Source organism: Lampetra fluviatilis, chromosome 14 (assembly GCF_964198595.1).
Source record: "Lampetra fluviatilis chromosome 14, kcLamFluv1.1, whole genome shotgun sequence".
Taxonomy (NCBI): Eukaryota; Metazoa; Chordata; class Hyperoartia; order Petromyzontiformes; family Petromyzontidae; genus Lampetra; species Lampetra fluviatilis.
In genome coordinates, this window is record NC_136288.1 from 13,699,856 (window position 1) to 13,726,953 (window position 27,098).

General features: G+C 55.0%; 1 protein-coding gene across 1 annotated transcript; it reads right to left on the reverse strand.

The window, feature by feature from the left end:
- Positions 1 to 4,100: 4,100 nt before the first annotated feature.
- Positions 4,101 to 23,251, reverse strand: SLC17A9 (solute carrier family 17 member 9). The gene is made up of 13 exons (XM_078862750.1): positions 22,812 to 23,251; positions 19,683 to 19,880; positions 18,523 to 18,662; positions 18,111 to 18,210; positions 16,986 to 17,116; positions 14,615 to 14,717; positions 11,712 to 11,808; positions 11,286 to 11,373; positions 11,004 to 11,038; positions 10,219 to 10,334; positions 9,527 to 9,582; positions 8,395 to 8,424; positions 4,101 to 6,714 (listed from the first exon to the last, which is right to left on the reverse strand). The coding sequence occupies exons 1-13, from the start codon at positions 22,958 to 22,960 to the stop codon at positions 6,572 to 6,574; spliced, it is 1,386 nt and encodes a 461-aa protein (XP_078718876.1). The 5' UTR covers positions 22,961 to 23,251; the 3' UTR covers positions 4,101 to 6,571.
- Between the last annotated feature and the right edge of the window lie 3,847 nt (positions 23,252 to 27,098).

Here is a 27,098-nt window from a genome sequence, read left to right on the forward strand (position 1 = left end):
GATTAACGCGCCAATTAATTAACGAACCAAAAAATTAACAAATAAATTAACGGATGTATCTATGTAGAACTTCTTTCGCACCGTACGGAACCAACCGTGCTAATCGGCGGCGCGGGTGGGGACAACACGAAAAAAGTTATAAAGAAATCGACGAATGAATCGACCAATCAGTCAATGAATCGATGATTCCAACGATGCACGAGTCGATACATGAATTAAGCTAATAATTAATTGGCTAATAAATCGATTAATTGGTCGACTAAATAATCGCTGAATTGATGAATTCGTCAATGAGTGAACTGGCCGCCGTATCCCCGCCGCGCGGCGCTGTCGCCCTCTGCTGGGAGGGGAGAGGTAGGAGAGTGCGTGGAGGGGAGTATAGTGAGATGGGAGGGGAGAGGTAGGAGAGTGTGTGGAGGGGAGTAGAGTGAGATGAGAGGGGAGAGGTAGGAGAGTGTGTGGAGGGGAGTAGAGTGAGATGAGAGGGGAGAGGTAGGAGAGTGCGTGTAGGGGAGTAGAGTGAGATGAGAGGGGAGAGGTAGGAGAGTGAGTGGAGGAGAGTAGAGTGAGATGAGAGGGGAGAGGTAGGAGAGTGTGTGGAGGAGAGTAGAGTGAGATGAGAGGGGAGAGGTAGGAGAGTGCGTGTAGGGGAGTAGAGTGAGATGAGAGGGGAGAGGTAGGAGAGTGAGTGGAGGAGAGTAGAGTGAGATGAGAGGGGAGAGGTAGGAGAGTGTGCGGAGGAGAGTAGAGTGAGATGAGAGGGGAGAGGTAGGAGAGTGTGTGGAGGAGAGTAGAGTGAGATGAGAGGGGAGAGGTAGGAGAGTGCGTGGAGGGGAGTAGAGTGAGATGAGAGGGGAGAGATAGGAGAGTGCGTGGAGGGGAGTAGAGTGAGATGAGAGGGGAGAGGTAGGAGAGTGCGTGGAGGGGAGTAGAGTGAGATGAGAGGAGAGAGGTAGGAGATTGAGTGGAGGGGAGTAGAGTGAGATGAGAGGGGAGAGGTAGGAAATTGAGTGGAGGGGAGTAGAGTGAGATGAGAGGGGAGAGGTAGGAGAGTGCGTGGAGGGGACTAAAGTGAGATGAGAGGGGAGAGGCAGGAGAGTGCGTGGAGGGGAGTAGAGTGAGATGAGAGGGGAGAGGCAGGAGAGTGCGTGGAGGGGAGTAGAGTGAGATGAGAGGGGAGAGGTAGGAGAGTGTGTGGAGGAGAGTAGAGTGAGATGAGAGGGGAGAGGTAGGGGAGTGTGTGGAGGGAAGTAGAGTGAGATGAGGGGAGAGGTAGGAGAGTGTGTGGAGGGGTGTAGAGTGAGATGAGAGGGGAGAGGTAGGAGATTGAGTGGAGGGGAGTAGAGTGAGATGAGAGGGGAGAGGTAGGAGAGTGCGTGGAGGGGAGTGGAGTGAGATGAGAGGGGAGAGGTAGGAGAGTGCGTGGAGGGGAGTAGAGTGAGATGAGAGGGGGAGGTAGGAGAGTGCGTGGAGGGGAGTAGAGTGAGATGGGAGGGGGAGGTAGGAGAGTGTGTGGGTAGAGAGAAACTTCAGAGCGGAATCGACTCCACCAGTGGTAATGTAAGGCACGATTTTATTTCGCTTAATTCCGAGTTCCCGGGAGAGGGTTACACGCGCTGACCTCCTGGTCACGTGACCACGCCCGAACGTCACAGAGTCCCCGTGACGCGCCACGTGGCTCCGCGCGACCAATCGACGCTCTTCACAAGACCACGTGGCGGAAAAATAAAACCGTGGCGAGTGTAGCGGCCTCTAGCGACTGCACGGATCACGTGATTCCCACGTGCTGTACACACTGCACATTACAAGACTCCAAAGAGGACAAGTAAAAAACCCCCACCGTCTTGTCACCCAATAGTTGCCTCGATATAATTTCTCGCGACACGATATCAACGTTCACGATATCACGATTACCGTAATTGCATTTCACATTTTGATGGTGGAATCGTAAGGGGGTGGGGGGACGGTGGAGGGGGACGACGACGACGACGTGGCAGAGGTTTCGCGGTTCGATTAGAGAAGGCCGCCCTGGTAAACAACTACTCCGCAACCGTCTGCTTCACTCAAACGCGGACGTTAAAGACCCAACATCCACCCCGCCCCCGTCGTCATTCGCACCCAAGCAGGCCACTACTGACCATCAGAGACCTAATGCCCCCCGACTCACTTGGGATGACACCACGAGCAGCGATCATCGCCCACACACCTCCTACTGGCAGAGCAAGGCCCGCTCGCAGGCCACGTGCTGAGCCTTAGAAAAACTAAACGATTAACTATTTATTTTTGTATTTTATCAAGGTAAGCGCCCACTGAGCTATTATATAGTTATTTTTCACAAATGATAACTCAACGAAGTGGCTTATCGTGTGGACATTCATAGCAACCAGATACTCTGAAACGCACGTTGAGTCGATGTGTGGAGGGGGGGAAACGGAGGACCCGGAGAAAAATCCACGCGACCACAGGAAGAGAGACATACACAAAATCCAAACATACAGCAGGCGCCAGGCTCGGGATCGAACCGAAGACCTCCTGCATACCAGGCGAGGTAGTCAACATCTTGCCACCGCAGCGCCCACCTTGACCCGCACAGGGAAATCTGCCACTGGGGGTCCCCTGGGCTCGACAACGGAGCAATCATCGCCACCCACCGCCCACCACCACCGCTGCCAAACTCATGCCCACTGACAGGCCAGGTGCTGAAGTGAAAACTGCCACTGCGGGGGGGGGCGTGGTGGGGGGTGTAGGGGGGGGGGTGTGGTGGGGGCGTGGGAGGGGGGGTCGTGGGGGTGGTGTGGTGGGGGTGAGGAGGAGGCGTGGGGGTGGTGTGGGGGGGTGTGGGGGGGGCGTGGTGGGGGTGAGGGGGGCATGGGGTTGGTGTGGGTGGGGGGCGTGGGGGAGGCGTGGTAGGGGCTGCGTGGGGGGCGTGGTGGGGGTGGTGGGGGTGTAGGGGGGGGGGCGTGGGGGGGTGAGGGGGGGCGTGGTGGGGGTGGCGTGGGGGGGCGTGGTGGGGGTGGTGTGGGGGGGTCGTGGTGGGGGTGAGGGGGGGCGTGGGGGTGGTGTGGGGGTGGTGTGGGGGTGGTGTGGGGGTGGTGTGGGGGTGGCGTGGGGGGTCGTGGTGGGGGTGAGGGGGGCGTGGGGGTGGTGTGGGGGGGTGTGGGGGGGGTGGTGGAGGTGTGGGGGGGGTGAGGGGGGGCGTGGTGGGGGTGGCGTGGGGGGGCGTGGTGGGGGTGGTGTGGGGGTGGTGTGGGGGTGGTGTGGGGGTGGCGTGGGGGGGGGTGGTGGGGGTGTGGGGGGGGGGTGTAAAGCGCAGCACGAGGAGGAGGGCGGCACCACCAGTAGTCACAACGTCTTCAGGAGAACGCCCGACGCATGAGACGGTGACATCGACAAGAGTCGCCACCATCGCCGTCTTTGTGCGCTGCTGCGATTCCAGTGCAGCGGGGGAGGGCGGCGGCAAAACTCTTCGCTTTGGTGCGCAACAACAACAACAACCACCACCAACAACCTGATCCCCCTCCATGTCAATAACACGGCGACCTTAAAAAAAAAAACAGAGGCGACGTTTCAGGCAATGGGCCCTTCTTTACAGCACACAGAACTCTTCTACCTCTCTAGCCCCTCGATGTGCTATGGAGAAGGGCCATTACCCGAAACGTTGCCTCTTATATAATTTGCATATTGTAAACGCCACAGTGTTATTTACGAAGGTGTTGAGTTTGCTAGGAAATAAATATATATTATTCACTTTGTCTTCGTATCCGTTGCAAATAACCGAACATTGAATACCGCCCAACCTTCACCAGCGTGCGTTGGGATACATTATAGAATATGGCGTTGGCCAGAACATCACAATGTAGGACGACAGAGCTTGGGAAATTATCGGCGCCGGTTCCGGCTGCCTTCCCGCTCGTCCGCGATTTCCACACGCCTCTGAATCATTCTCTACGAATGATTCGCAGTGAATCACTCCCGCTCTCTCTCCCTCTATGAATCATTCGAGAGAGTGAACGTAAAAACTTCGCATGTCAAAGTCTAAATCATTACTGACCCGAGTGGTGAAGTATGGTCAAACACTTCCCCCCCACCACCCACCTCCCCCACCCCCACGGCCGACACGACGAAGCGTTGCCTTAATCTCAACACCATCCCCGCGTGTCTTCCTGTTAACTTCACAATACCATAGACAACACCATAGACAACACCATAGACAACACCATAGACAACACCATAGACAACACCATAGACAACACCATAGACAACACCATAGACAACACCATAGACAACACCATAGACAACACCATAGACAACACCATAGACAACACCATAGACAACACCATAGACAACACCATAGACAACACCATAGACAACACCATAGACAACACCATAGACAACACCAATCACCCTCCTCGTCCCGAGTGAATCATTACTACTGGGGGGCGGGGCGGGCAAGCGAGGAGCGGTGGCGCAGTGGTTAGCGCACCTCGCCCATGAACCCTGCGACCCTACATCGACTCCCCCGGCAGGGCAGTAACAATCCGCACTTTGACCAGCGAGGTGAAGTATGGTCAGATAAAACATCGACGACCTTACCTCAAGAGCGCTGCAAATTATAACCGGGAGAGAGAAAAAAAAAATACAATTACATTTTTACAGACTTTCAAAGTATTCACAATAAATACTTCATAAATAGCAGGGAAAGTCACGAGCGACTCCAAGGAGGCAACTCGGTGACTGCTGAGCGGACGCAGGGCACTGAGACCAACACAGAGGCACCGAGACTTTTGGCAAATGGGAGTACAGGTGTTTGTGCGTGTCTCTGTGTGCCTCTGTGTGTGTCTCTGTGTGTGCGTGTCTCTGTGTGTACGTCTCTGTGTGCGCGTGTCTCTGTGTGTGCGTGTCTCTTTGTGTGCATGTCTCTGTGTGCGTGTCTCTGTGTGAGTGTCTCTGTGACCGGGCGTGGTGCTGGCCACCCACCCCCTCGTGTGCCGTGCCGGCCTTCATCGGTGTTACTCGCTAACAGCACTCGCCCCAACAGTCTGTTAAGGCTCCACTGAGGTCTGTCCCGTAGCCTCTTGACAGCTAAGCCTTTGACACTCGGCGTGGCCTCTGAGCGCACCTAGCCTGGCACAAGCGCTCTGGTCACCTTACTACCACTTAGTTTCGAATGTGTCTTTGTCTAAGCGTCAATGCAGCTTTTGTGTCTGTCTACGTGTGTGTCTCTGTCTTGCGTGTCTTTGTTGTCTGCGTGCGAAGCGGTAATGTGGCGGATACCTGGTGTGGTGTGTAAACATTCGCAATGGGGCGTCTAAGGCACTGGTCCCTTCACAGCAGCAATTGCTCTAAGAGCCTGAAAAGGCAATCGGCGGATCTTTGCCTTGATGCGTCTCGATCTATGTCTGTGTCTGCGTGCATGTGAGAGTAGCGGGCCACTGAAATGCAACAAGTTGGCACAGCAGGGGGGCACAGGTGGTGCATCGATGCCAGTCATCTCAGTCAGTCAACCTACGGCACCTGGGTCTGTCCCGTGACCTCAAGTCAGCAGCGAGCGCCTTGCACACTTCACGTGACAGCCTCAAAGTGCACTCAGCCTGGCACAGGCCGCAGGCACCGCGCTGGCGACGCCACCGCCAATTTCCTCACCGTGCAAAATATCACTCTGGTCTGGACCTCTCCTAGGTCGACTCAGCCTATACAGCAAGATGATGGCATCGGCACGGACACTCCCAGACATCTACAGGCCCTCCCCCCATTGGAGGTCTAATCGAGGTGTCTTCACAAGGAGTTCCGTGGCGTCATCTTGACACAAGGTGGTGCACTTCTCCCTGCGGCGCCTTCTTCTCGTGTCACAGCGACCTCGAGGCTCGACTCCACGTTCTACGCAGCGGCCGGGCTCTCGGGGTACCCCGGTGTGCCGGCAGACCGAGACGCGGAGACACGGAGAGACAGAGAGACGCAGAGATGGAAAGGCAGAGAGACATTCAGACGGAGAGATGACGAGACGGAGAGACAGACAAGAGACAGAGACACAAAGAGACAGAGAGACGGAGAGACAAAGAGGTGGAGGGATGGAAAGGCAGAGAGCCAGAGAGATGTAGAGACAGAGCGACAGAGAGACAGAAGAGAGCAGCACCTCCTCTGTCCTGCCGAAGCCGCTCGGCAAAGAAAGTTCCCGCGTGAAAAAAAGCACCGCAGCAAAAACTTCAAACTGGACGGCCGAATGAAGGTCCCCGAGTCACCGGACGGGGGGCACGGCGCGCGGTGGCCGCGTGGACGAATTGTGCGACGCCGTGGACCTGCCGCTTCGCTCGGTCGCGACCGTTGGGTTCCTTCGGTCCCCAGCTCCTCCACCGCCGCAGAAAAGACGAGCGAAGAAACGGCGGGTGGAGTGGTGTCGTGGAGGGGTGGATGGAGGAGGAGGGGGAGGGAAGAAGAGAAGGAGGAAGAGGGAAGCGGGAAGGGGAGGGCCGAGCGTGGGTGAGCCGCAACGAGGATGGGTCGGCGATGAGTGGACGACGGTGGGCCACCCTCGCCACCGCCGTCGTCACCGTCGTCACCGTCGTCGCCGTCGTCACAGGTCGATTCTCTTGGCCTTGCCGAAGATGAGGAAGAAGGAGAGGCCGAAGATGTTGACGGCCGTCAGGTAGTTGAACACCGACGTCCAAGAGCCCGTGGTCTGCACCATGTAGCCTGCCACGTACACCCCGAAGAAGCCTGGGCGTGGCGACGCGGGCGGGAGGTGACCGGACGGCACAAACACCAAACAGACACGGCGATTGTTGCAAGGCGTCAAGTCTGCGTGGCTTGATAATTGTATTTTTACCCTTCTATCTGGAAACAAAACTGACACCTTTTTTTTTTTTACAAGGAGTCATGTTTGCATAGACCACAATACCTGCAGTCATAATGCAAACAAAAAACATAACTCTGATAATGTGCACTGTCCTTGATGTTGATTGGTCCACACCCGAGACAGCTTTCCTTAGAGCCTAGTCTCACATGGGTTGGACCAGATGACGCCAAAAGGCGCACTGCGTGGCTTGTGAGGCGCAAAAAGCGCGAGAAAAGACGTGCTCCGTTAACAATGTTGTGCGTTGCCTGTGAAACTGATTGGCCTTCTTGATGGCCCCGTCTCGCCGCCAGTGTTAGGCCAGCGAACGCCAACAGGCGAACGGCACGAGGGCGACGCAGGTGTCAGAGCAGTCAGAGCAGTGGCAGCTCGGGCTGAGCAGTTACATCCGTGGGACCTTGTTGCCAGTATCAAAATGATGCAACAATAAGGACAGGCCTCAGCCTCTCTGGCACTAGAACAGGCGTTAAGATGTTCAAACACCAAGTAGACACACACCTGTTAGCGCAAGGCACCACGTCCGCATGAGCCACACGCGCTCGTGGCGAAACACACAAACAACGCGCTCCGATAATAACATCTGCATTGTCCTTGGAGGCCATTGGCCTACGGCACGGCCTTGCCTCACCGCCGATGCTAGTCCAGAGAACAACGGCAACTGGCGAACACTACGGAGGGAATGCAAGTATCTAAATAGTAATAGCTCGCGTTGAGCAGTTGGAACATCTTAACAACTCTTCTTTCATTTTCAGAAAGGGTAGAGCCCTATTGTTCTATACTTTTCATCATTTTGACACTGGCAAAAAGGTTCCATGCATACGGGCGTACACGCGGTGATCCGGTGACAGACACCCCACTCAAATGTGGTGGGGGGGGCGGACGGGACGCCTAAACATATCGTGGGGGGCGGGGGGGGGGCGGCATTAGGAGAGTGAGAGGCTCGCGACCGGACGGGGAGAGAGTTGACATCCTGTTTGGATGGGGCCCACCATCATCCAGCCGTCCTCCAACCCTGCTGGGTCGTTAAAGCGATTACCACTTCGTGCGGGAAGTCAACAGTGGTCGTTGTGCCATTGGGAGACTCGCCCCATCCTCCAGCCCCCCCCCCCGCACCCCCGCCACAGGAATGTGGAGTGACAGTAAAGGAGGGAGCCGGATGTGGACAAGCGGTTTAAACCGAGCGAGTCAAATCCGCGGCCTTGTCGTCGTTTTGCCCAACGTGTTTGTCAGCGCCGGCCTCCGCCGGTTTCCCCCGCTCCAACGACATCACGTGACTGGTTAACGTCCACCGGGGGAGCGCGCACGCTCACCGACGCGGTATTTACCGGGGCGCCCGAAAACCGCGAGCCTCTGCATGAACTTTTAACTTATTAGGCACCCGTACGTAGCCGACCGTGCCAATCGGAGGTACGGGGGGGGGGCAACAATGACTAAACACACCAACGAGCAGCTCTAGGGAAATGAGTTTCAACGTCACGGCTGCGGTGTCTAACTCGGCCGGGCGACGTCTGGGGCACGCCCCTACGTTTTAGTCTGGGACTCACCCGGCAACGCGCCCGCAGTGTTCATGATCCCTGCGGGAGACACCGAGCGCGGAGTTACGATCGTTGAGCAGCCAAAGAAACACAACTCCCACGAAACCGTGGCCGCGCACGAGGGTGATTGATGATTTCTTTGTCTAAACGGAGAGCCCTCCGCGTGAGCCTCAAGAGAGACGGCGCTTTGCATCTCGACGCGCTTGGGAGTCGGGCACCCCCAGTGGCAGCTGTCCCTCTGTGTGGCGCAATGTAGCTCAGCACATGGGGGGGGCGATGATCGCTACTGCTGGGCGTGATCCCAATTGAGTAAAACGCGGTGTAATTTTCAAATTTGGCAAATATATTTATTATTAAAATATTAATCATACTTATGCTTTTAAGTGCAATTAACTTTGTTTTACCTAGCCTTATTCGCATTGCACCATCTTCATTTATCGTTAAATGTGGTTGACCTTTTGTGAAATTGAAATGTTTTAAACTGTATATGTTGTGATGTTTGACCACTCCCGATGCAACCCAGGTCTCTGCCAATGAGTTAGGGTAAATAAAGCAAACTATAACATCATCAACAACAACAACATTGAATAATAAACACCCCATGTCCAGTCTACACCTAGCCAGCCTTGGAACATGTCACCCATCCAGCTACTAACCAGGCTCAAAGCTGCTTAGCATCTGAGATTTTGGCAATATATTTACATGGTTTATTACGAATGTGTATAGCTATATATATTTGTGTGTGTGTGTATATAGCTATATATATATATTTGTGTGTGTATATATATAGCTGTATACGTGTATACTGTGTAACTATCAGCTCAGCTTTTTGTGTGGCTCAGCGGTAGAGCGAGCGGGTCGCAGTCAGAAAGTCACGAGTTCAAACCCGGGCCAGGGCGGGAGTTGACTCGGCACATCATCGCTCGCTCTGGGGCCAATAAAATCGGCATGTATGTTTGAACTTCTTTCTCACCGTACATAGCCAACCATGTTAATCGGAGGTGCGGGATAAACTCGCTCCGGCCATAGCAATGTGGAATGTATGATGTAGATGCAGAGCAATAACTTCACATTCGGATGAGCAGTAAATCACCGCGATCAGTTTTGACCGCGGTGAAATGGTGAGGGTGGAGTGACAAACCAAAGAGGGCACCGGAGCAAGAGGGAGCCAGGTCCTGCACGTTGACCGACACGCCACTGCACACACACGCACAAAAACAAAGATCCCCTGTATAGCCTTCCACAGACCGCCGGGGCAAGTGCTGTTAGCGAGCAGCGGCGCCAACGAAGGCCGGCGCAGCGACAGGGGTGAGTGGTCAGCACCACGCCCGACCACCTTTGTCTCCCTAGCGACGATGTTGACTACACACCGCACCGGGTACCCATGTAACGCTTGGTGCGCGTGTTTGGCGATGTCGGGCGGTGGAGGGGTTTTACAACACAAAACTTGGCCAGATCATTACACGGGGCCCTACCCACGAAAAACAATCACCAATCAACGCAAACAGGCACTGGGAGGCAGGGAATCGAACCTGGGCCCCACTGCTTCTTGCTATGGGATGACACGAACACCACCGCCGCCACCACCGCCACCACCACCGTCACTACCACCGCCACCACTACTGACGCCACCACCACCGCCGCCACCGTCACCACCTCCAAAACCACCTCCACCGCCGCCACCGGCACCACCGTCACTATCACCGCCACCACAACCACCACCCTGCGAGATTTCCAAAGGGATTCTTTAGTCTCGTGGGGGGAAGGGGGGGGGGAACTTGGGGAAGTAAGAAAGAATGTAATGTCCACGGATCGCGGGTGGGTGCGAGGCACCTCAGGTGGAAGGACTGCGATCCGATGGAGATGGCGGCGAACAGCAGGGCCAGCGAGAAGCTCTCCGTGCGGCACATGATGCTCGCAAACAGGCACGAGTTACCCAGGGCGACGACCTGAGGGGCAGGGGGTCACGGGGTCACGGGGTCACAAGCACACACGCACATGGGTCAGAGTTCAGCAGGTGACAAGAGGAAATGCCACCACCGCCGCCGCCACCACCAGCACCACCACCACCGTCACCAACAACCACCACCACCAACCACTGCCACAGCCACCACCAGCCACCGCCACAACCGTCACCACCAACCGCCACTACTACCACCAACCACCACCACCAACCACCGCCACAACCAACGGCACGCAGCTATACGAGCAAACATCTTAGGTAAAGGCGCAGCCCTGCGATTGCTTTGCCGACGCCACCGCTGACGGCCGGCCCCTCCGCTCGCGGCAGCTCCACAGAGCGTCCCCTCAGAACGTCCCCTCTGCTCGAGGGCGTCCTAGCCGACCCATCCTCGCCGGCCGGCACACCTTGCACCCACACTCAACCCCGACACACGCGGCCAGCCGAACCTTGGCCACCCGGGCCTCGAAACTGATGAGCGCCTCCCTAGCTCGCCGGTTGTTGATCGGAGCGAACCCTCGTTCGGGGGGGTCAGGGGGTCGCGAAGGTTCATCTCGGGGTTGGTAGCGGGCGCCTCTCGTTAGCGCCGAACGTCGGCGACGAGACGCCGCGGGTGTCACTGGGGGGGTGCGGGGGAGGGGGCCGGGGAGGTGCTCACCTGCATGAGTTTGCGCACAGTCGCCGTGTTCACCCCTGCCAGGCACAAGGTGGGGTCACACAAGGTCGCGGGTCACACAAGGTCGCGGGTCACATTAGCTCATTGGGATCAATGCGTGGAGAGGAGAGGAGAAGTTGGGCGAGAAGAAGAAGAAGACTGAGATGGATGGACGGGAAGAGGAGGGAGGGAGGGAGGGAGGGAGGGAGGGAGGGAGGGAGGGAGGGAGGGAGGGAGGGAGGGAGGGAGGGAGGGAGGGAGGGAGGGAGGGAGGGAGGAACCTACCGTGGCGGATGAGGAGATCGGCGAGGTATCCGCTCAGCATCGCCATGGGGATGGAGACGAGCCAGGGAACGACGTTGAACACCCAGCCCTGCGTGGGCGGCAACCGGTGATTGACAACGGAGCCTCTTGTATACCAGCCGAGGCAGTTAAGATCTCGCCACCATGGCGCCCAGTCACAACAGCTCATGCATATACATACACACTAGGAGCTACACACGAGGAGCTACTCACACGCGCGAGCTGTCCTGACCACCACCGGCCCACCCGTTACAGACGGACGGGCGGCAGACGGAGGTGACGCATCAACGCACCTCAGCCGATTTTCCCCGATTGAAAACCCTCGTCTGCGGGCACGTGACCACGGCGGCGCGTCGCACAGACGACAGGAAGGGGGAGGCCAGCCCGGAGGCCAGAGGGCCAACGTACCTTGGAGTCCTTGAAGGTCTCGTGGAAGTAGGTGGGTAACCACGACAGCATGATGTAGAAGCAGTTGTTGAGACAGAAGTGAGCGATGATCACGGCCCTAGGGGGGGAGAGGAGGAGCAGGGGAGGGGACACGGAAAGAGGATGGCCATGGTGGTGAGATGTTAACTACCTCGCCTGGTATACAGGAGGTCGTGGTTTCGATCCCGACCCTGATGCCTGCTGCTGTATATTTGGAGTTTGTGTGTCTCTCTTTCTATCTCATCATCATCACGGTGGCTAAGAGATATTACCTACCTCGCCTGGTATACAGGTGGTCGTGGTTTCGATCCCGACCCTGACGCCTGCTCTATATTTGGAGTCGGCGTGTCTCTCTCCACGTGGTGAGATGTTAACTACCTCGCCTGGTATACAGGAGGTCGTGGGTTCGATCGCGACCCTGACGCCTGCTGCTGCTCTATATTTGGAGTCGGCGTGTCTCTCTCCCCGTGGGCGCGTGGATTTCCCTCCGGGACGCTCTCCCCCTCCACATTTCAGAATCAACGACGTGAGCATTTGACCGCAACTATTGATGTCCACGCGATAAGCCCACTTCGTTGAGCTATCATTTGTGGTGGCCAGGTCGCTTCTGAAAAAGAGCTACATAGCTCAGTGGGGTCTTACCTGGTCAAATAAAAAAATATATATAAACATTTTAAAGGTCCAACGGGGTGAAGGGAGCCGTAAGGTGACGAGGTAGTTGTAGAGCTGCGAAGAGAGGTCGGAGACCGCCCGTGCTCACGCGCACGCACGTACCACACGTACCACACGCACGTACCACACGCACGTACCACACGCACGTACCACACGCACGTAGCACACGCACGTACCACACGCACGTACCACACACACGTACCACACGTACCACACGCACGTACCACACGCACGTACCACACGCACGTAGCACACGCACGTAGCACACGCACGTACCACACGCACGTAGCACACGCACGTACCACACGCACGTACCACACGCACGTACCACACGCACGTACCACACGCACGTACCACACGCACGTAGCACACGCACGTACCACACGCACGTAGCACACGCACGTACCACACGCACGTAGCACACACACGTACCACACGCACGAACCACACGCACGAACCACACGCACGTAGCACACACACGTACCACACACACGTACCACACACACGTACCACACGCACGAACCACACGCACGTAGCACACGCACGAACCACACGCACGTAGCACACGCACGTACCACACGCACGAACCACACACACGTACCACACGCACGAACCACACGCACGTAGCACACGCACGTACCACACACACGTACCACACACACGTACCACACGCACGTAGCACACGCACGAACCACACGCACGAACCACACGCACGTACCACACGCACGAACCACACGCACGAACCACACGCGCGTACCACACGCACGAACCACACGCACGTAGCACACGCACGAACCACACGCACGAACCACACGCACGAACCACACGCACGTAGCACACGCACGTACCACACGCACGTACCACACGCACGTAGCACACGCACGTACCACACGCACGTACCACACGCACGTACCACACGCACGTACCACACACACGAACCACACGCACGTACCACACGCACGAACCACACGCACGTACCACACGCACGAACCACACGCACGTACCACACACACGAACCACACGCACGTAGCACACGTACGAACCACACGCACGTAGCACACGCACGTACCACACGCACGAACCACACGCACGAACCACACGCACGTACCACACGCACGAACCACACGCACGTAGCACACGCACGTACCACACGCACGTACCACACACACGAACCACACGCACGTAGCACACGCACGTACCACACGCACGAACCACACGCACGAACCACACGCACGTACCACACGCACGAACCACACGCACGTAGCACACGCACGTACCACACGCACGTAGCACACGCACGTAGCACACGCACGTAGCACACGCACGTAGCACACGCACGTAGCACACGCACGTACCACACGCACGTAGCACACGCACGAACCACACGCACGTAGCACACGCACGTACCACACGCACGTAGCACACGCACGTAGCACACGCACGTACCACACGCACGTACCACACACACGTAGCACACACACGTACCACACACACGTACCACACGCACGAACCACACGCACGTAGCACACGCACGTAGCACACGCACGTAGCACACGCACGTACCACACACACGTAGCACACGCACGTAGCACACGCACGTAGCACACGCACGTAGCACACGCACGTAGCACACGCACGTACCACACGCACGTAGCACACGCACGTAGCACACGCACGTAGCACACGCACGTACCACACACACGTACCACACGCACGTACCACACGCACGTACCACACACACGTAGCACACGCACGTAGCACACGCACGTACCACACACACGTAGCACACGCACGTAGCACACGCACGTACCACACACACGTACCACACGCACGTACCACACGCACGTAGCACACGCACGTACCACACGCACGTACCACACGCACGTACCACACGCACGTACCACACGCACGTAGCACACGCACGTACCACACGCACGTAGCACACGCACGTAGCACACGCACGTACCACACGCACGTAGCACACGCACGTACCACACGCACGTACCACACGCACGTAGCACACGCACGTACCACACGCACGTACCACACACACGTACCACACGCACGTACCACACGCACGTAGCACACGCACGTACCACACGCACGTACCACACGCACGTAGCACACGCACGTAGCACACGCACGTAGCACACGCACGTAGCACACGCACGTAGCACACGCACGTAGCACACGCACGTAGCACACGCACGTACCACACGGGCGGCTTGGTGAGGATTCTCCCCCACGGCACGGGAGACTTGCCCGGGGTCGTGGGCCACAGGCTGCTGTAAAGCGACTGCATGGCGATGACGTTGCCTGCACGGGCCCGCGGGGAGACGTGCCGATGAGAAAACACGGAGAGCGAAACTGGTACATTCAAAGGGAATTCAGAGGGAGCTCTGGGATATCCGCTTCACAGCAGCAGCTGACGTGTACCATGCTGACGTGTACCATGCTGACGTGTACCATGCTGATGTGTACCATGCTGACGTGTACCATGCTGACGTGCACCATGCTGACGTGTACCATGCTGATGTGTACCATGCTGACGTGTACCATGCTGACGTGTACCATGCTGACGTGTACCATGCTGACGTGTACCATGCTGACGTGTACCATGCTGATGTGTACCATGCTGACGTGTACCATGCTGACGTGCACCATGCTGACGTGTACCATGCTGATGTGTACCATGCTGACGTGTACCATGCTGACGTGTACCATGCTGATGTGTACCATGCTGACGTGTACCATGCTGACGTGCACCATGCTGACGTGTACCATGCTGATGTGTACCATGCTGACGTGTACCATGCTGACGTGTACCATGCTGATGTGTACCATGCTGACGTGTACCATGCTGACGTGTACCATGCTGATGTGTACCATGCTGACGTGTACCATGCTGACGTGCACCATGCTGACGTGTACCATGCTGACGTGTACCATGCTGACGTGTACCATGCTGACGTGTACCATGCTGACGTGTACCATGCTGACGTGTACCCTGCGCGTAGATATTCTGTAAACCAACCGAAGACAAAGATCCCCCACCCTCCCCGACACGGCACACGAGGATGTGGGGGTGATCGACACCACGCCCGGCCGCCTTTGTCTCCCCGAGCGCTGATGTTCACACACCGCGGCGACGACGACGGCGATGGGCGGTGGGCGAGATGTTACCTACGTCGCCTGGTATACGGACAGTCGTGGGTTCGATCCTGACCCTGACGCCTGCTGCTGTATATTTGGAGTTTGCGGTGTCTCTCTTGCAGTGGTCGCGTGGATTTTTCACCGGGTCCTCCGGTTTCCCCCCCCATCCACGTTTAGAATCAACGTCACCGTTTAGAGGATTTGGCTGCCATACATTTCCACGTGATGACAAGCCCACTTCGTTGAGCCGTCATTTCTGGTGGCCAGGTCTATGTGATAGCTCAGTAGGGCCTTACCTGGTAAAATAAAAGAAGTAAAATCGAACAGAACTACGGAGCGGTGGCCAAAGCGGGGAACGCGACGCCACACACGGCTGTCCACGTACGTACGTGCGCTGAACTGATTTCGCACCGTACGTAGCCAACCGTGCTAATCGGAGGTCCGGGACGAACGCGGCCGTGCGGGGAGCGACGAACGAGCAAACGGCGGTGGCCTACGGCGCGACCGGATCTGACCGTTGGCAATGAATGCCCAAATTGCCATCCCTGCGTAACCCTCCGTCTGATCCCCTCCGCGACAAAAAGGAGGACGATGTTTGCTCTCGTCATTAAAAATGAAAAGCCACGTGAATGTAATTGTTTTCTTTTGACATTTCGCCAGAACCTTGAAGCAAATATTTGCAACGGTGATGTCATTTCATCCGTCTGTTGGGATGTGTGTGTGTGTGTGCGTATGAGTGCGTGCGTGTCTGTGTGTGTGTGGCGAGTGCTGGCTAACAGCATTTGCTTAAGGCTATATGGGCAATCTTTGTCTTTGTGTGTGAGTGCGTGTGCGCGAATCTGCAGGTATGTGCAAGTGTGTGAGTGTGTGTGAGGTTCTTGGTGTATGGGGAGCGGTAGTGTAGCGGTTAGCGCGCTGCGCTATGAACCCGGCGACCCGGGTTCGATTCCCGCTCACGGCCAACACCAGTTACGAATATCTGGACCGGTCCTGGGCCACTGGGGAGACAAAGGCGGTCGGGCGTGATGCTGGCCACCCACCCCCTCGTGTGCCGTACTGGCCTTCATAGGTGCTCGCTAACAGCACTTGCCCCAAAAGTCTGTTAAGGCTACACGGGGGATCTTTGTCTTTTCTCTTTTGTGGTTATTGGTGTGAGTGAGTGTGTGGTTGTTGGTGATGCGTGTGTGTGCGGTTGAGGGTGGGGATCGGTAGTGCAGTGGTTAGCGCACTGCACTAGAAAAACCCGGAGACCCTCTACGATGTGTAAGCATCAGCACTGGGGAGACAAAGGTGGCCAAGTGCAGTGAGGGCACCACCACCACCCCTTCGAAGCGCACGGTCCAGGCCTTCGTAGGCGTTGCTTGCCCCTACAGTCCCCGCGGGGCTACACGGGGGGGAGGGAACTTTATCTTTGTAATTTTTGTGGGTCACCTCTCTTCTGGATGAGAAATCTCCACACGAGGTAGGCCCAGAGCATGGAGCTGAGTCCCGTGAGGATGAACAGAGACTCCCACCCATAGGCCTCCATCAGCACGTACCCGATACCACCTACCACCAGTGCCCTGCATGCACACGCACACACACACACAGCGCGGGCATCACCACAGCACCATCATCACCATCACCACCAGCACCACATCACCATCATCACCATCACCACCATCACCATCACCACCAGCACCATATCACCATCACCACCAGCACCACATCACCATCACCACCAGCACCACATCACCATCATCACCATCACCACCATCACCATCACCACCAGCACCACATCACCATCACCACAGCACCATCATCACCATCACCACCAGCACCACATCACCATCACCATCACCACCAGCACCACATCACCATCACCACCAGCACTACATCACCATCACCACATCACCAGCATCACATCACCACATCACCACATCAACATCACCACATCACCATCACCAGCAGCACCACATCACCACCAGCACCAGCACCACATCACCACATCACCACATCACCATCACCACATCACCATCACCACCATCACCACATCACCACATCACCACATCACCACATCACCATCACCACATCACCATCACCACCATCACCACATCACCTCATCACCACCAGCACCACATCACCGAAATGACCGCCCCTGGGGAATTCCACAGCGAGGGCGAATAGTCAGAAAGTGATGTGACCTTCAGTGCGGTGATTGAGAGGGTGAGTGAGCCAGTGGGTGAGTAATTGAGCGGTTGGGTGAGTAGTGAGTGAGTAGGAGATTGAGTGCGTAAGTATGTTGTAGTGATCTGTAGTGCGTTGACCGAGTGGGTATTGGAGTGGGTGAGGAGTCATCGAGTGAACATCGCGGGGAAAGTCACCACGGCAGTAGCAGTAGCAGTAGAAGAGCTACAAGGAGGCGACTGACCGCCGGTGAGCGAGCGACCGGAGCGACTGCAGCGAATCGGGCGTCAGGACGCACGGATTCTGAAGCTCACAAAGCACGCACGCACTGAAGCTATCTGTGGCTGGTTTGTTCCCGACTCGCCCAGCAGTGGATAGAGCACGGCTCACCCGAAGTGCGAGCCGGAGCAGGCGGTGCTGGCGATGAAGGCGCGCTCGCTCTCGGGCACGCGCGAGCTGAACAGGCTCGACATGGAGGGGAAGTGGACCCCTAAACAACAACAACATCAACAACAACAACAACAACATCAACAACAGGCTCGTCATGGAGGGGAAGTGTACCAACAGCCTGCGTAGGCCACACGGGTGTGTACATGTACATAAGTGTGTGTGTGTTTGTGTGCTTACGCGCCTGCCTGTGTGCGTGTCTGTGCGCGTGCGCTTGTGCGCGTACGTGTGTGCATGCGCGTGCGCGTGTGTGTGCACGTGCGCTTGTGTGCGTGCGTGCGCGTGTGTGTGTGCGTGTGTGTGTGCGTGTGTGTGCGCGTGCGTGCGTGCGCGTGTGTGTGTGCGTGTGCCGCACCCTGCAGGAAGCCCGTGCAGAAGCGGACGAAGATGAGCTGAGGCAGCGGCTGCTCGCTGAGATGCGCCACCACGGGCATCATGAGCGTGACCAGCCCCCACGAGCCCATCGACAGGCAGATCATCTTGTCTCCACCAATCCTGGACGACCGGGCGAGAGGTCGCGGTCAGGGTCAACCAGACCCAACCACAAGCAGCCCGACTCAGTGACGACATCATCAGCGCTCGCTCGACACGAGGTCCCTTCCGTAAGCAATTGCAGGGCTGCTCCTCTCCTCTTCCCCATTGCCATATTCCCTTCACCCACACCCCCTCGCCCCTCCACTCTGTCCCGTCCCTCTCCTATGTCCTTGTCGTGACCGCCACGTGCCCTCTGTTACGGTCGCTCATTCCTGGGCCCTTGCACTGCCCCTGCCCAGCTAAATCACTCGCTTGTTATTCTTTGGTTCTTTCGGTAAAGTCACGTGAAAAGGAAAATAAATTAAATAATTGCATACGACGTTTCGATTGCAACACAAGCAATCATCATCAGGTACAAATGAAAGAGAAAACAAACCTAGTAAACTTAGAAATACAATGCAATACAACACAGAGAGTCGGCTAACATAACAGTCAACGCCCTACCTGGTTGATTACGTTCTTCCAAAGATTGCTAAATTTGAGGGAGAGACAAAACACAGACACGGAGACACAGGGACAGACACATAAGCAGAGAGAGATAACACAGAGACACACAGAGAGAGAGACACACACAGGCACATAGAGAAACAACGCCTCTGTGTCGAGGCCTTAAATAGAGAGAGAGGGGGGCAGAGAGAGAGGGGGGGGTTAGAGAAATGAGCATGTCAATGAGAGATTTGGAGCTTTCGTGACTGCAGGAAATACTACAACACGAGGACACACGGAGAGAGAGAAAACACACCGAATCACTCGCTTGTTCCTGCCGCTCTTGAGCTTTACTAGAGAGAGCACCTTGAGCTGCTCAATCGCTCCAGTTAAATATAAAATAAAAAAATTGTGGGCGACGGTCGCTGCTCAGACTCCGACCTCCGTCGTCCAAACCCGGCGGTTTGAACCTTGCAGGCCGCCCCGGTCAATACCGCAGTGGTGTGGCATTAACCCATCGCCGTGAAGGTGCTTAAGGGGGGCAACTCCGCTCACCTGTCGCTCAGGTGGCCCCCCACGATCTGCGTGAGCGCGTAGCCCCAGAAGAAGCTGCCCAGCATGGTGCCCGCCTGCGCCTTGTCCCAGCCGAAGCGAGCGCTCAGCACCACGGCGCAGACGGCCGGCGCGGCTCGCGCGCAGTACAGCAGGCAGTTCCCGCAGAACAGCACGGCCACCCACACGCGCAGCTCCTGGCTGCCACGGAGTAAAAGCGAAGGTCCCCCCGCGCCCCCGTCAGTTTAAACCACGTGGGAGGCTTCCGCGACCAAGCCCCAACAGAGGGCGGGTTTGGTTTTTTTCTTGGGGTTAGATCGCGTAAATATCAACGATGCGTTGCTCAGCCTGACCAGGCTGGCTGTAGTAATTGCCGGCGACACGTCACGGCACTCGAGTTGTAAATGTTGTAGCGGGTTTACTCTCCAAGCACACAACCGGTGTGCTGAACTAGTAACTAATTGTCACTGTGTTCACGTGACAAACCTTATCGCACCCCCCCCCCCTGCATAGCCTTAGGCGACAGAGTGTCGGGGCAAGTGCCGCTAAGCGAGCACGGCAAGCCACGGGGTGGCACGTCTGTGATAAAAAGAGCTTTATAGCTTATCGGATTCCTCCTGATGGGTGTGCTAGCACCCATCGTGCCAGGTACTCGTTTGAAGCTAAGTCGATCCTAGGGGAGGCCCCGGACCGGGTCAGATCATCGCCACCAATGTTGGTAGTGGCCACGAGCGGGAATCGAACTCGGGTCGCCGGGTTCGTAGGGCAGCGCGCTAACCACTGCGCCCCCCCCCCCCCCCCGACACACACATAGACACACACAGAGCCACACAGACAGACACACACACAGAGCCACACACACAGACACACACACAGACACACACACACACAGACACACACACAGACACACACATACACACACACAGAGCCACACAGACACACACACAGATACACACACACACAGACACAGACACACACACAGACACACACACAGACACACACAGAGACACACACACACAGACACACACACACACAGACACACACACACACAGACACACAGACACACACATCAATGCAACAAGAACCTCCTAAAGAACAGTCTTCGGACTCAGCGTGGCTGCTCCTGTGGATATATGAGCAATGATCATTATTGTTAATACACTCGTAACCGCTATAACTCAACCATTAACACGAGGACACTTGCCCACACAAAGACAAAGATCCCCCATATAGCCTTAACATACTGTTGCGGCAAGTGCTGTTAGCGAGGAGCACCTATGAAGGCTGGAACGGCACACGAGGTGGTGGGTGGCCAGCACCACGCCCGGCCGCCTTTGTCTCCCCAATGACGATGTTTTACACCGCACCAGGTGCTTAATTGAGGCTGAGTTGACCTAGGGGAGGCCCAGGTCCTTTCAAGATAATTGTCACCGGTGTTGGCCGTAAGCTGGAATCGAACTCGGGTGGCCGGGTTCATAGCGTAGCGCACTAACCACTACGCCACCGCCCCCCATGACCCACACACACAGACACAAACATAACCGAGACAGAAAGAGGTCACAGATACAGGAACGTAGGTCAGGGATCACAAATCTGTCTATACGAGCCTATGGGTCTGTGTGAGTCTATGGGTCTCTATGTTAGCCTATGCATCTAGATGTGAGTCTATGGGTCTCCACGTGAGTGTACGGGTCTCTACGGAAGTCAGTGTGTCCCTATGTCTAAGTCTATCCGTCTCGACATATGTCTATGGGACTCGCTACGCTGTCGGTTCGAACCCAGGCCTATCAACGTTGCCGGCTCAGCCGTCTCTGACCTCTGCACCACCCGGCTGTGTGGCAGATTTGATCGATGAAATTTTGCATGAATTCACGACTTTGGTCTGTCTCTCCGTTCATAGATAAAATCCCGTATGGACAACTGCTGTAAAAAAACACATAGGACAACATCATAGGCCTCCAGCAGCATTTTAGTGGCAATGACCCTGGCCCGGTTTCAATTCATTCGAGCCTCATCAGCAGGGTGTGGCCCCTTAAACACATGCCACTTGGGCTGCCTCGTTTGTGGCGTTGTGCCAAAATGCCACGTGATATGCAAATAGTCAATAAATGATCATAAATGTTGGCTGTGCCGATGGCTAGGAGACCCGGTGTGGGCAGGAGGGGTGGGGGCTAGTGGGGCAGGGACCCATAGACTCACACAGAGACCCATAGACTCACACAGGGACATATAGACTCACACAGAGACCAATAGACTCACACAGAGACCCATAGACTCACACAGGGACATATAGACTCACACAGAAACCAATAGACTCACACAGAGACCCATAGACTCACACAGAGACCCATAGACTCACACAGAGACCCATACATAGACTCACTCACACAGATACCCATAGACTCACACAGAGACCCATAGACTCACACAGGGCCCTATAGACTCACACAGAGACCCATAGACTCATACAGAGACCCATAGACTCACACAGAGACCCATAGACTCACACAGAGACCCATAGACTCATACAAAGACCCATAGACTCACACAAACCCATAGACTCACACAGAGACCCAAAGACTCACAAAGAGACCCAAAGACTCACACAGAGACTCATAGACTCACACAGAGACTCATAGACACACACAGGGCCCTATAGACTCACACTCGCAGAGACTGGGTTATAATTAAACCAGGTACTCAAATATGACCCTGGCTTGGTCACCAATAACTTATATGCAGACCAATGAACTCATGGACAACCACAGACCGTCACAGTTAGAGACTTGCATGAAGTGAAAAATTGTAAATAAAGTAATATTTTCTTGGTTCTTTAGGTAGAGTCTGCCTTCTCGACAGACCTGTTCTCCACCTGAAGACGGCTGCTTGCGTTGTGGCCGAAACGTCGTGAGAATTATTTTATTTTATTATGTTTTATTTTTATTCTTTTCTTATATTCCTTCTACGTGACTTTACCAAAAGAACCAAGAAGATGAATCCCTGCAGTCACGAAAGCTTTAAATCGAAATTTAAAGTAATATTTATTTAATGTCACACAGGAGCATTGGGGGGGGGGGGGGGCAGTAACGCACAACTGCGCACGTACGGACGGGGCGCGTGTGTGGTGCTCACCGTGACCACAGCGTCTTGGTGTCGCTGGCTCCGCGCGGGGCCAGGCTCTTCTCATCGTCCATCGTGGAGAGCACGAAGGAGGAGGAAGGGGACCCCAAGGGGCGGTGTTCATAGCCCATGGCGAGCGCCGGCGAGGGGGTCTCAGTCATCCAGAGAGCGCCTCCTCCTCCTCTATCCCCTCTCCTGCTCTTCCTCCCTTCTTCTCTTCCTCCTCCTCGATCTCCTGTCCTCCTCTTCCTCCCCCCCTCGACCCTCCTCTACCGTCTGTGTGTGCAGGGTGTTGGTCTTCTTTCGCACCGTGCGTAGCCCCTACCGTGTTAATCCGAGGTGCTCATTCTCTACTCGGCTGCTTCCATCTCCTCCTCATGCACCTCCTCCTCCTCTTCCTCCTCCTCTTTCTACTCCTTCACTCTCCTCCTTCTCCTCCTTCTCTCCCTCCTTCTTTCCCTCCCCCTCCTCCTCCCCTTCCTCCTCTCCCTCCTCCTCCTCCCCCTCCTCCTCTTCCCCTTGTGACCCCGACACCGATCACCACGAGACTTGAGATGGGAGCCGCCGTGTCATTGGGCAGTGAGCAGGGGGACCTCGCGGACAGAGACAGAAGCAGAGAAATATCGTAATCAGCAACATCATCATCATCAGCAGCAGCGGCAACAACAACCAACGGTCTATCCACTGTTGAATGAACGCCTCCTGGAAGCTCAAGCGAGCATCGATGCATTGTCGCTCATCCCCCGTGTACAGGCCTGCAGAGCCAGTGGTGGAAACTCCACGTTCCCGTGGCGGGGGTCGAGTCTATCCACAATACAAGCACTTTTGACCTGCCAACGAAGTGGTACTCGTTTTATCGTCCCCCGAGGAAGGCATGATGGGCTGAGTGAACTCCCCTCGCCGCCCCACATGGTGATTGAGCATTGTTTAGTGGTTTACACTGTTAATGTATTCACATACATAGTGTGTGTGTACATACAGGGCTGTTGATGTGTGTGGTATGTTAGTGTGTACACTGTGTTAATGTATACAGAGTGTACATACAGGGCTGTTGATGTGTGTGGTAAGTGTGTACACTGTGTTAATGTATATACACATACATAGTGTGTGTATATACAGTGTGTGTGTGGTATGTTAGTGTGTACACTGTGTTAATGTGTATACATACATAGTGTGTGTACATACAGGGCTGTTGATGTGTGTGTATGTAAGTGTATACACAGATTTACTGTATGCACATACTCTACATGTATTGACAGGATTTACACGCGCGGCGTGAGTGTAGGGAACAGGTGACATGAGTGGGACAGGTGAGCGTGACAGGTGACGTAATAGGTGAGCGTGACAGGTGACGTGACAGGTGACGCGATGACGCAATCGTGTCCCGCTCTGCTGCTCCGCACATCGACGTCAATGATAATTATCACACAGTGAGACAGACACACAGACACACACACACACAAACACACACAGACACACAGACACACAGACACACACACACACACAGACACACACACACACACAGACACACACAGACACACACACACACAAACACACACACACAGACACACACACACAGATACACACAGACACACACACACACACAGACACACACACACAGACACACACAGACACACACAGACACACACACAGACACACACACAGACACACACAGACACACACACACACAGAGACACACACACACAGACACACACACACACACACAGATACACACAGACACACACACAGACACGTACACACAGACACGTACACATAGGTGTGCTCACCTGTTGCGCTAACGTGGCGGAGGGGTCGACCTCTGTGTGTGTCTGTCCCTGTGTCTGTGTGTGTGTCTGTGTGTGTGTCTGTCTGACAGCTGTCTGTCTGTGTGTGTCTATGTGTGTCCCACTGTGTGTGTCTGTCTGTCTGTGTCTGTCTGTCTGTGTGTGTCTGTCTGTGTGTGTCTGTCTGTGTGTGTCTGTCTGTGTGTGTCTGTCTGTGTGTGTCTGTCTGTGTGTGTCTGTCTGTGTGTGTCTGTCTGTGTGTGTCTGTCTGTGTGTGTCTGTCTGTGTGTGTCTGTCTGTGTGTGTCTGTCTGTGTGTGTCTGTCTGTGTGTGTCTGTCTGTGTGTGTCTGTCTGTGTGTGTCTGTCTGTGTGTGTCTGTCTGTGTGTGTCTCACTGTGTGTGTCTCACTGTGTGTGTCTCACTGTGTGTGTCTCACTGTGTGTGTCTCACTGTGTGTGTCTCACTGTGTGTGTCTCACTGTGTGTGTCTCACTGTGTGTGTCTCACTGTGTGTGTCTCACTGTGTGTGTCTCACTGTGTGTGTCTCACTGTGTGTGTCTCACTGTGTGTGTCTCACTGTGTGTGTCTCACTGTGTGTGTCTCACTGTGTGTGTCTCACTGTGTGTGTCTCACTGTGTGTGTCTCACTGTGTGTGTCTCACTGTGTGTGTCTCACTGTGTCTCTCCGCGCGTCTCTCCACTTCCTCAGCGGCCGGCACGTCACCGGTGCACTTGGAGAGACGCCACGTCACCACGTCACTACGTCACCACGTCTTTACGTCATCACGTCACCACGTCCTTACGTCATCACGTTACCACGTGGGGGGGGGGCGGTGGGGTGTCAGAGAGAGTGTGTGGGTGGGTGAGAGAGTGGGTGAGTGAGAGTGTGGGTGAGTGTGAGTGTGGGTGAGTGGGAGAGTGTGTGGGTGGGTGAGTGTGTGGGTGGGTGAGAGAGTGTGTGGGTGAGTGAGAGTGTGGGTGGGTGAGAGAGTGGGTGAGTGAGAGTGTGGGTGGGTGAGAGAGTGTGTGGGTGGGTGAGTGTGTGGGTGGGTGAGTGTGTGGGTGGGTGAGAGTGTGGGTGAGTGGGAGAGTGTGTGGGTGGGTGAATGTGTGGGTGGGTGAGAGTGTGGGTGGGTGAGAGAGTGTTTGAGTGGGTGAGAGTGTGGGTGGGTGAGAGAGTGGGTGAGTGAGAGTGTGGGTGAGAGTGTGGGTGAGTGAGATAGTGTGTGGGTGAGTGAGAGTGTGTGGCTGAGTGAGAGAGTGTGTGGGTGGGTGAGTGTGTGGGTGAGTGAGAGAGTGTGTGGGTGAGTGTGTGGGTGAGAGTGTGGGTGAGAGTGTGGGTGAGTGAGATAGTGTGTGGGTGAGTGAGAGTGTGTGGCTGAGTGAGAGAGTGTGTGGGTGGGTGAGTGTGTGGGTGAGTGAGAGAGTGTGTGGGTGGGTGAGTGTGTGGGTGGGTGAGAGTGTGGGTGAGAGTGTGGGTGAGTGAGATAGTGTTTGAGTGGGTGAGAGTGTGGGTGGGTGAGAGAGTGGGTGAGTGAGAGTGTGGGTGAGAGTGTGGGTGAGTGAGATAGTGTGTGGGTGAGTGAGAGTGTGTGGCTGAGTGAGAGAGTGTGTGGGTGGGTGAGTGTGTGGGTGAGTGAGAGAGTGTGTGGGTGGGTGAGTGTGTGGGTGGGTGAGAGTGTGGGTGAGTGAGGGAGTGTGTGGGTGAGTGCATTGCACCCCTGAATAAAAATAACAACAGCATATCAGTTTGCCATGCGAGGTGTGAAAGTGTTTTCCCTCCATGGGGCCGTCCATAAATGACGTCACGCGATTTTGGGCGATTTTTTCACCCCCCCCCCCCTTCCTTTTCCCCCCCCCCGTCACACGGCGTCACAAAAGTCAGACCCCCCTCAAATATGACGTCACAAAGATCTGCCCCCCCCCCCAAAACCATGTTTCCATTTTTAAAATAAAACATGCTTCAAATCAATTTAAACTAAAACTATTGTCGTTGTAGTACGTATTTAATGTGGCGCTACACTCTGATGTTGTAGGAGAAAACACGTATTTAAAAGGAGGCGTTGGAAAGCTGAAATTTAGCATAAAATTCACTTGAAAATATTCAACGTCTAACTAAAACTGCAGATGTTCAGAATATTATAGTGAAATTCTCTTATAATTCTAAAATATTTAAAGTAATTATAGCTATAAAAAATACTTGAAACTTTGTAGTAGAACGAAGCAAAATGGAGAATACAATTATTACAATCATATATTCATTTCACAGAATGAAAAGCCCTAGTAGAATCATTAGAATCAAAATGTTTAACAACAATCATAAAAAATATACTAAATTTATGCTTCTCCATTCTCCCATGGAGAAGCAAAATGCTCCATCATAATAAAATAATTAATAATGAAAATTTATCAAAATCAGTGTTGTTATAACAATTCTGTTTATTTAATACTTATTTAAAGTTGCGTACTGTATTTTGATGTGACGTCACATTTCTCAAACCCCCCCTCCCCCCCTT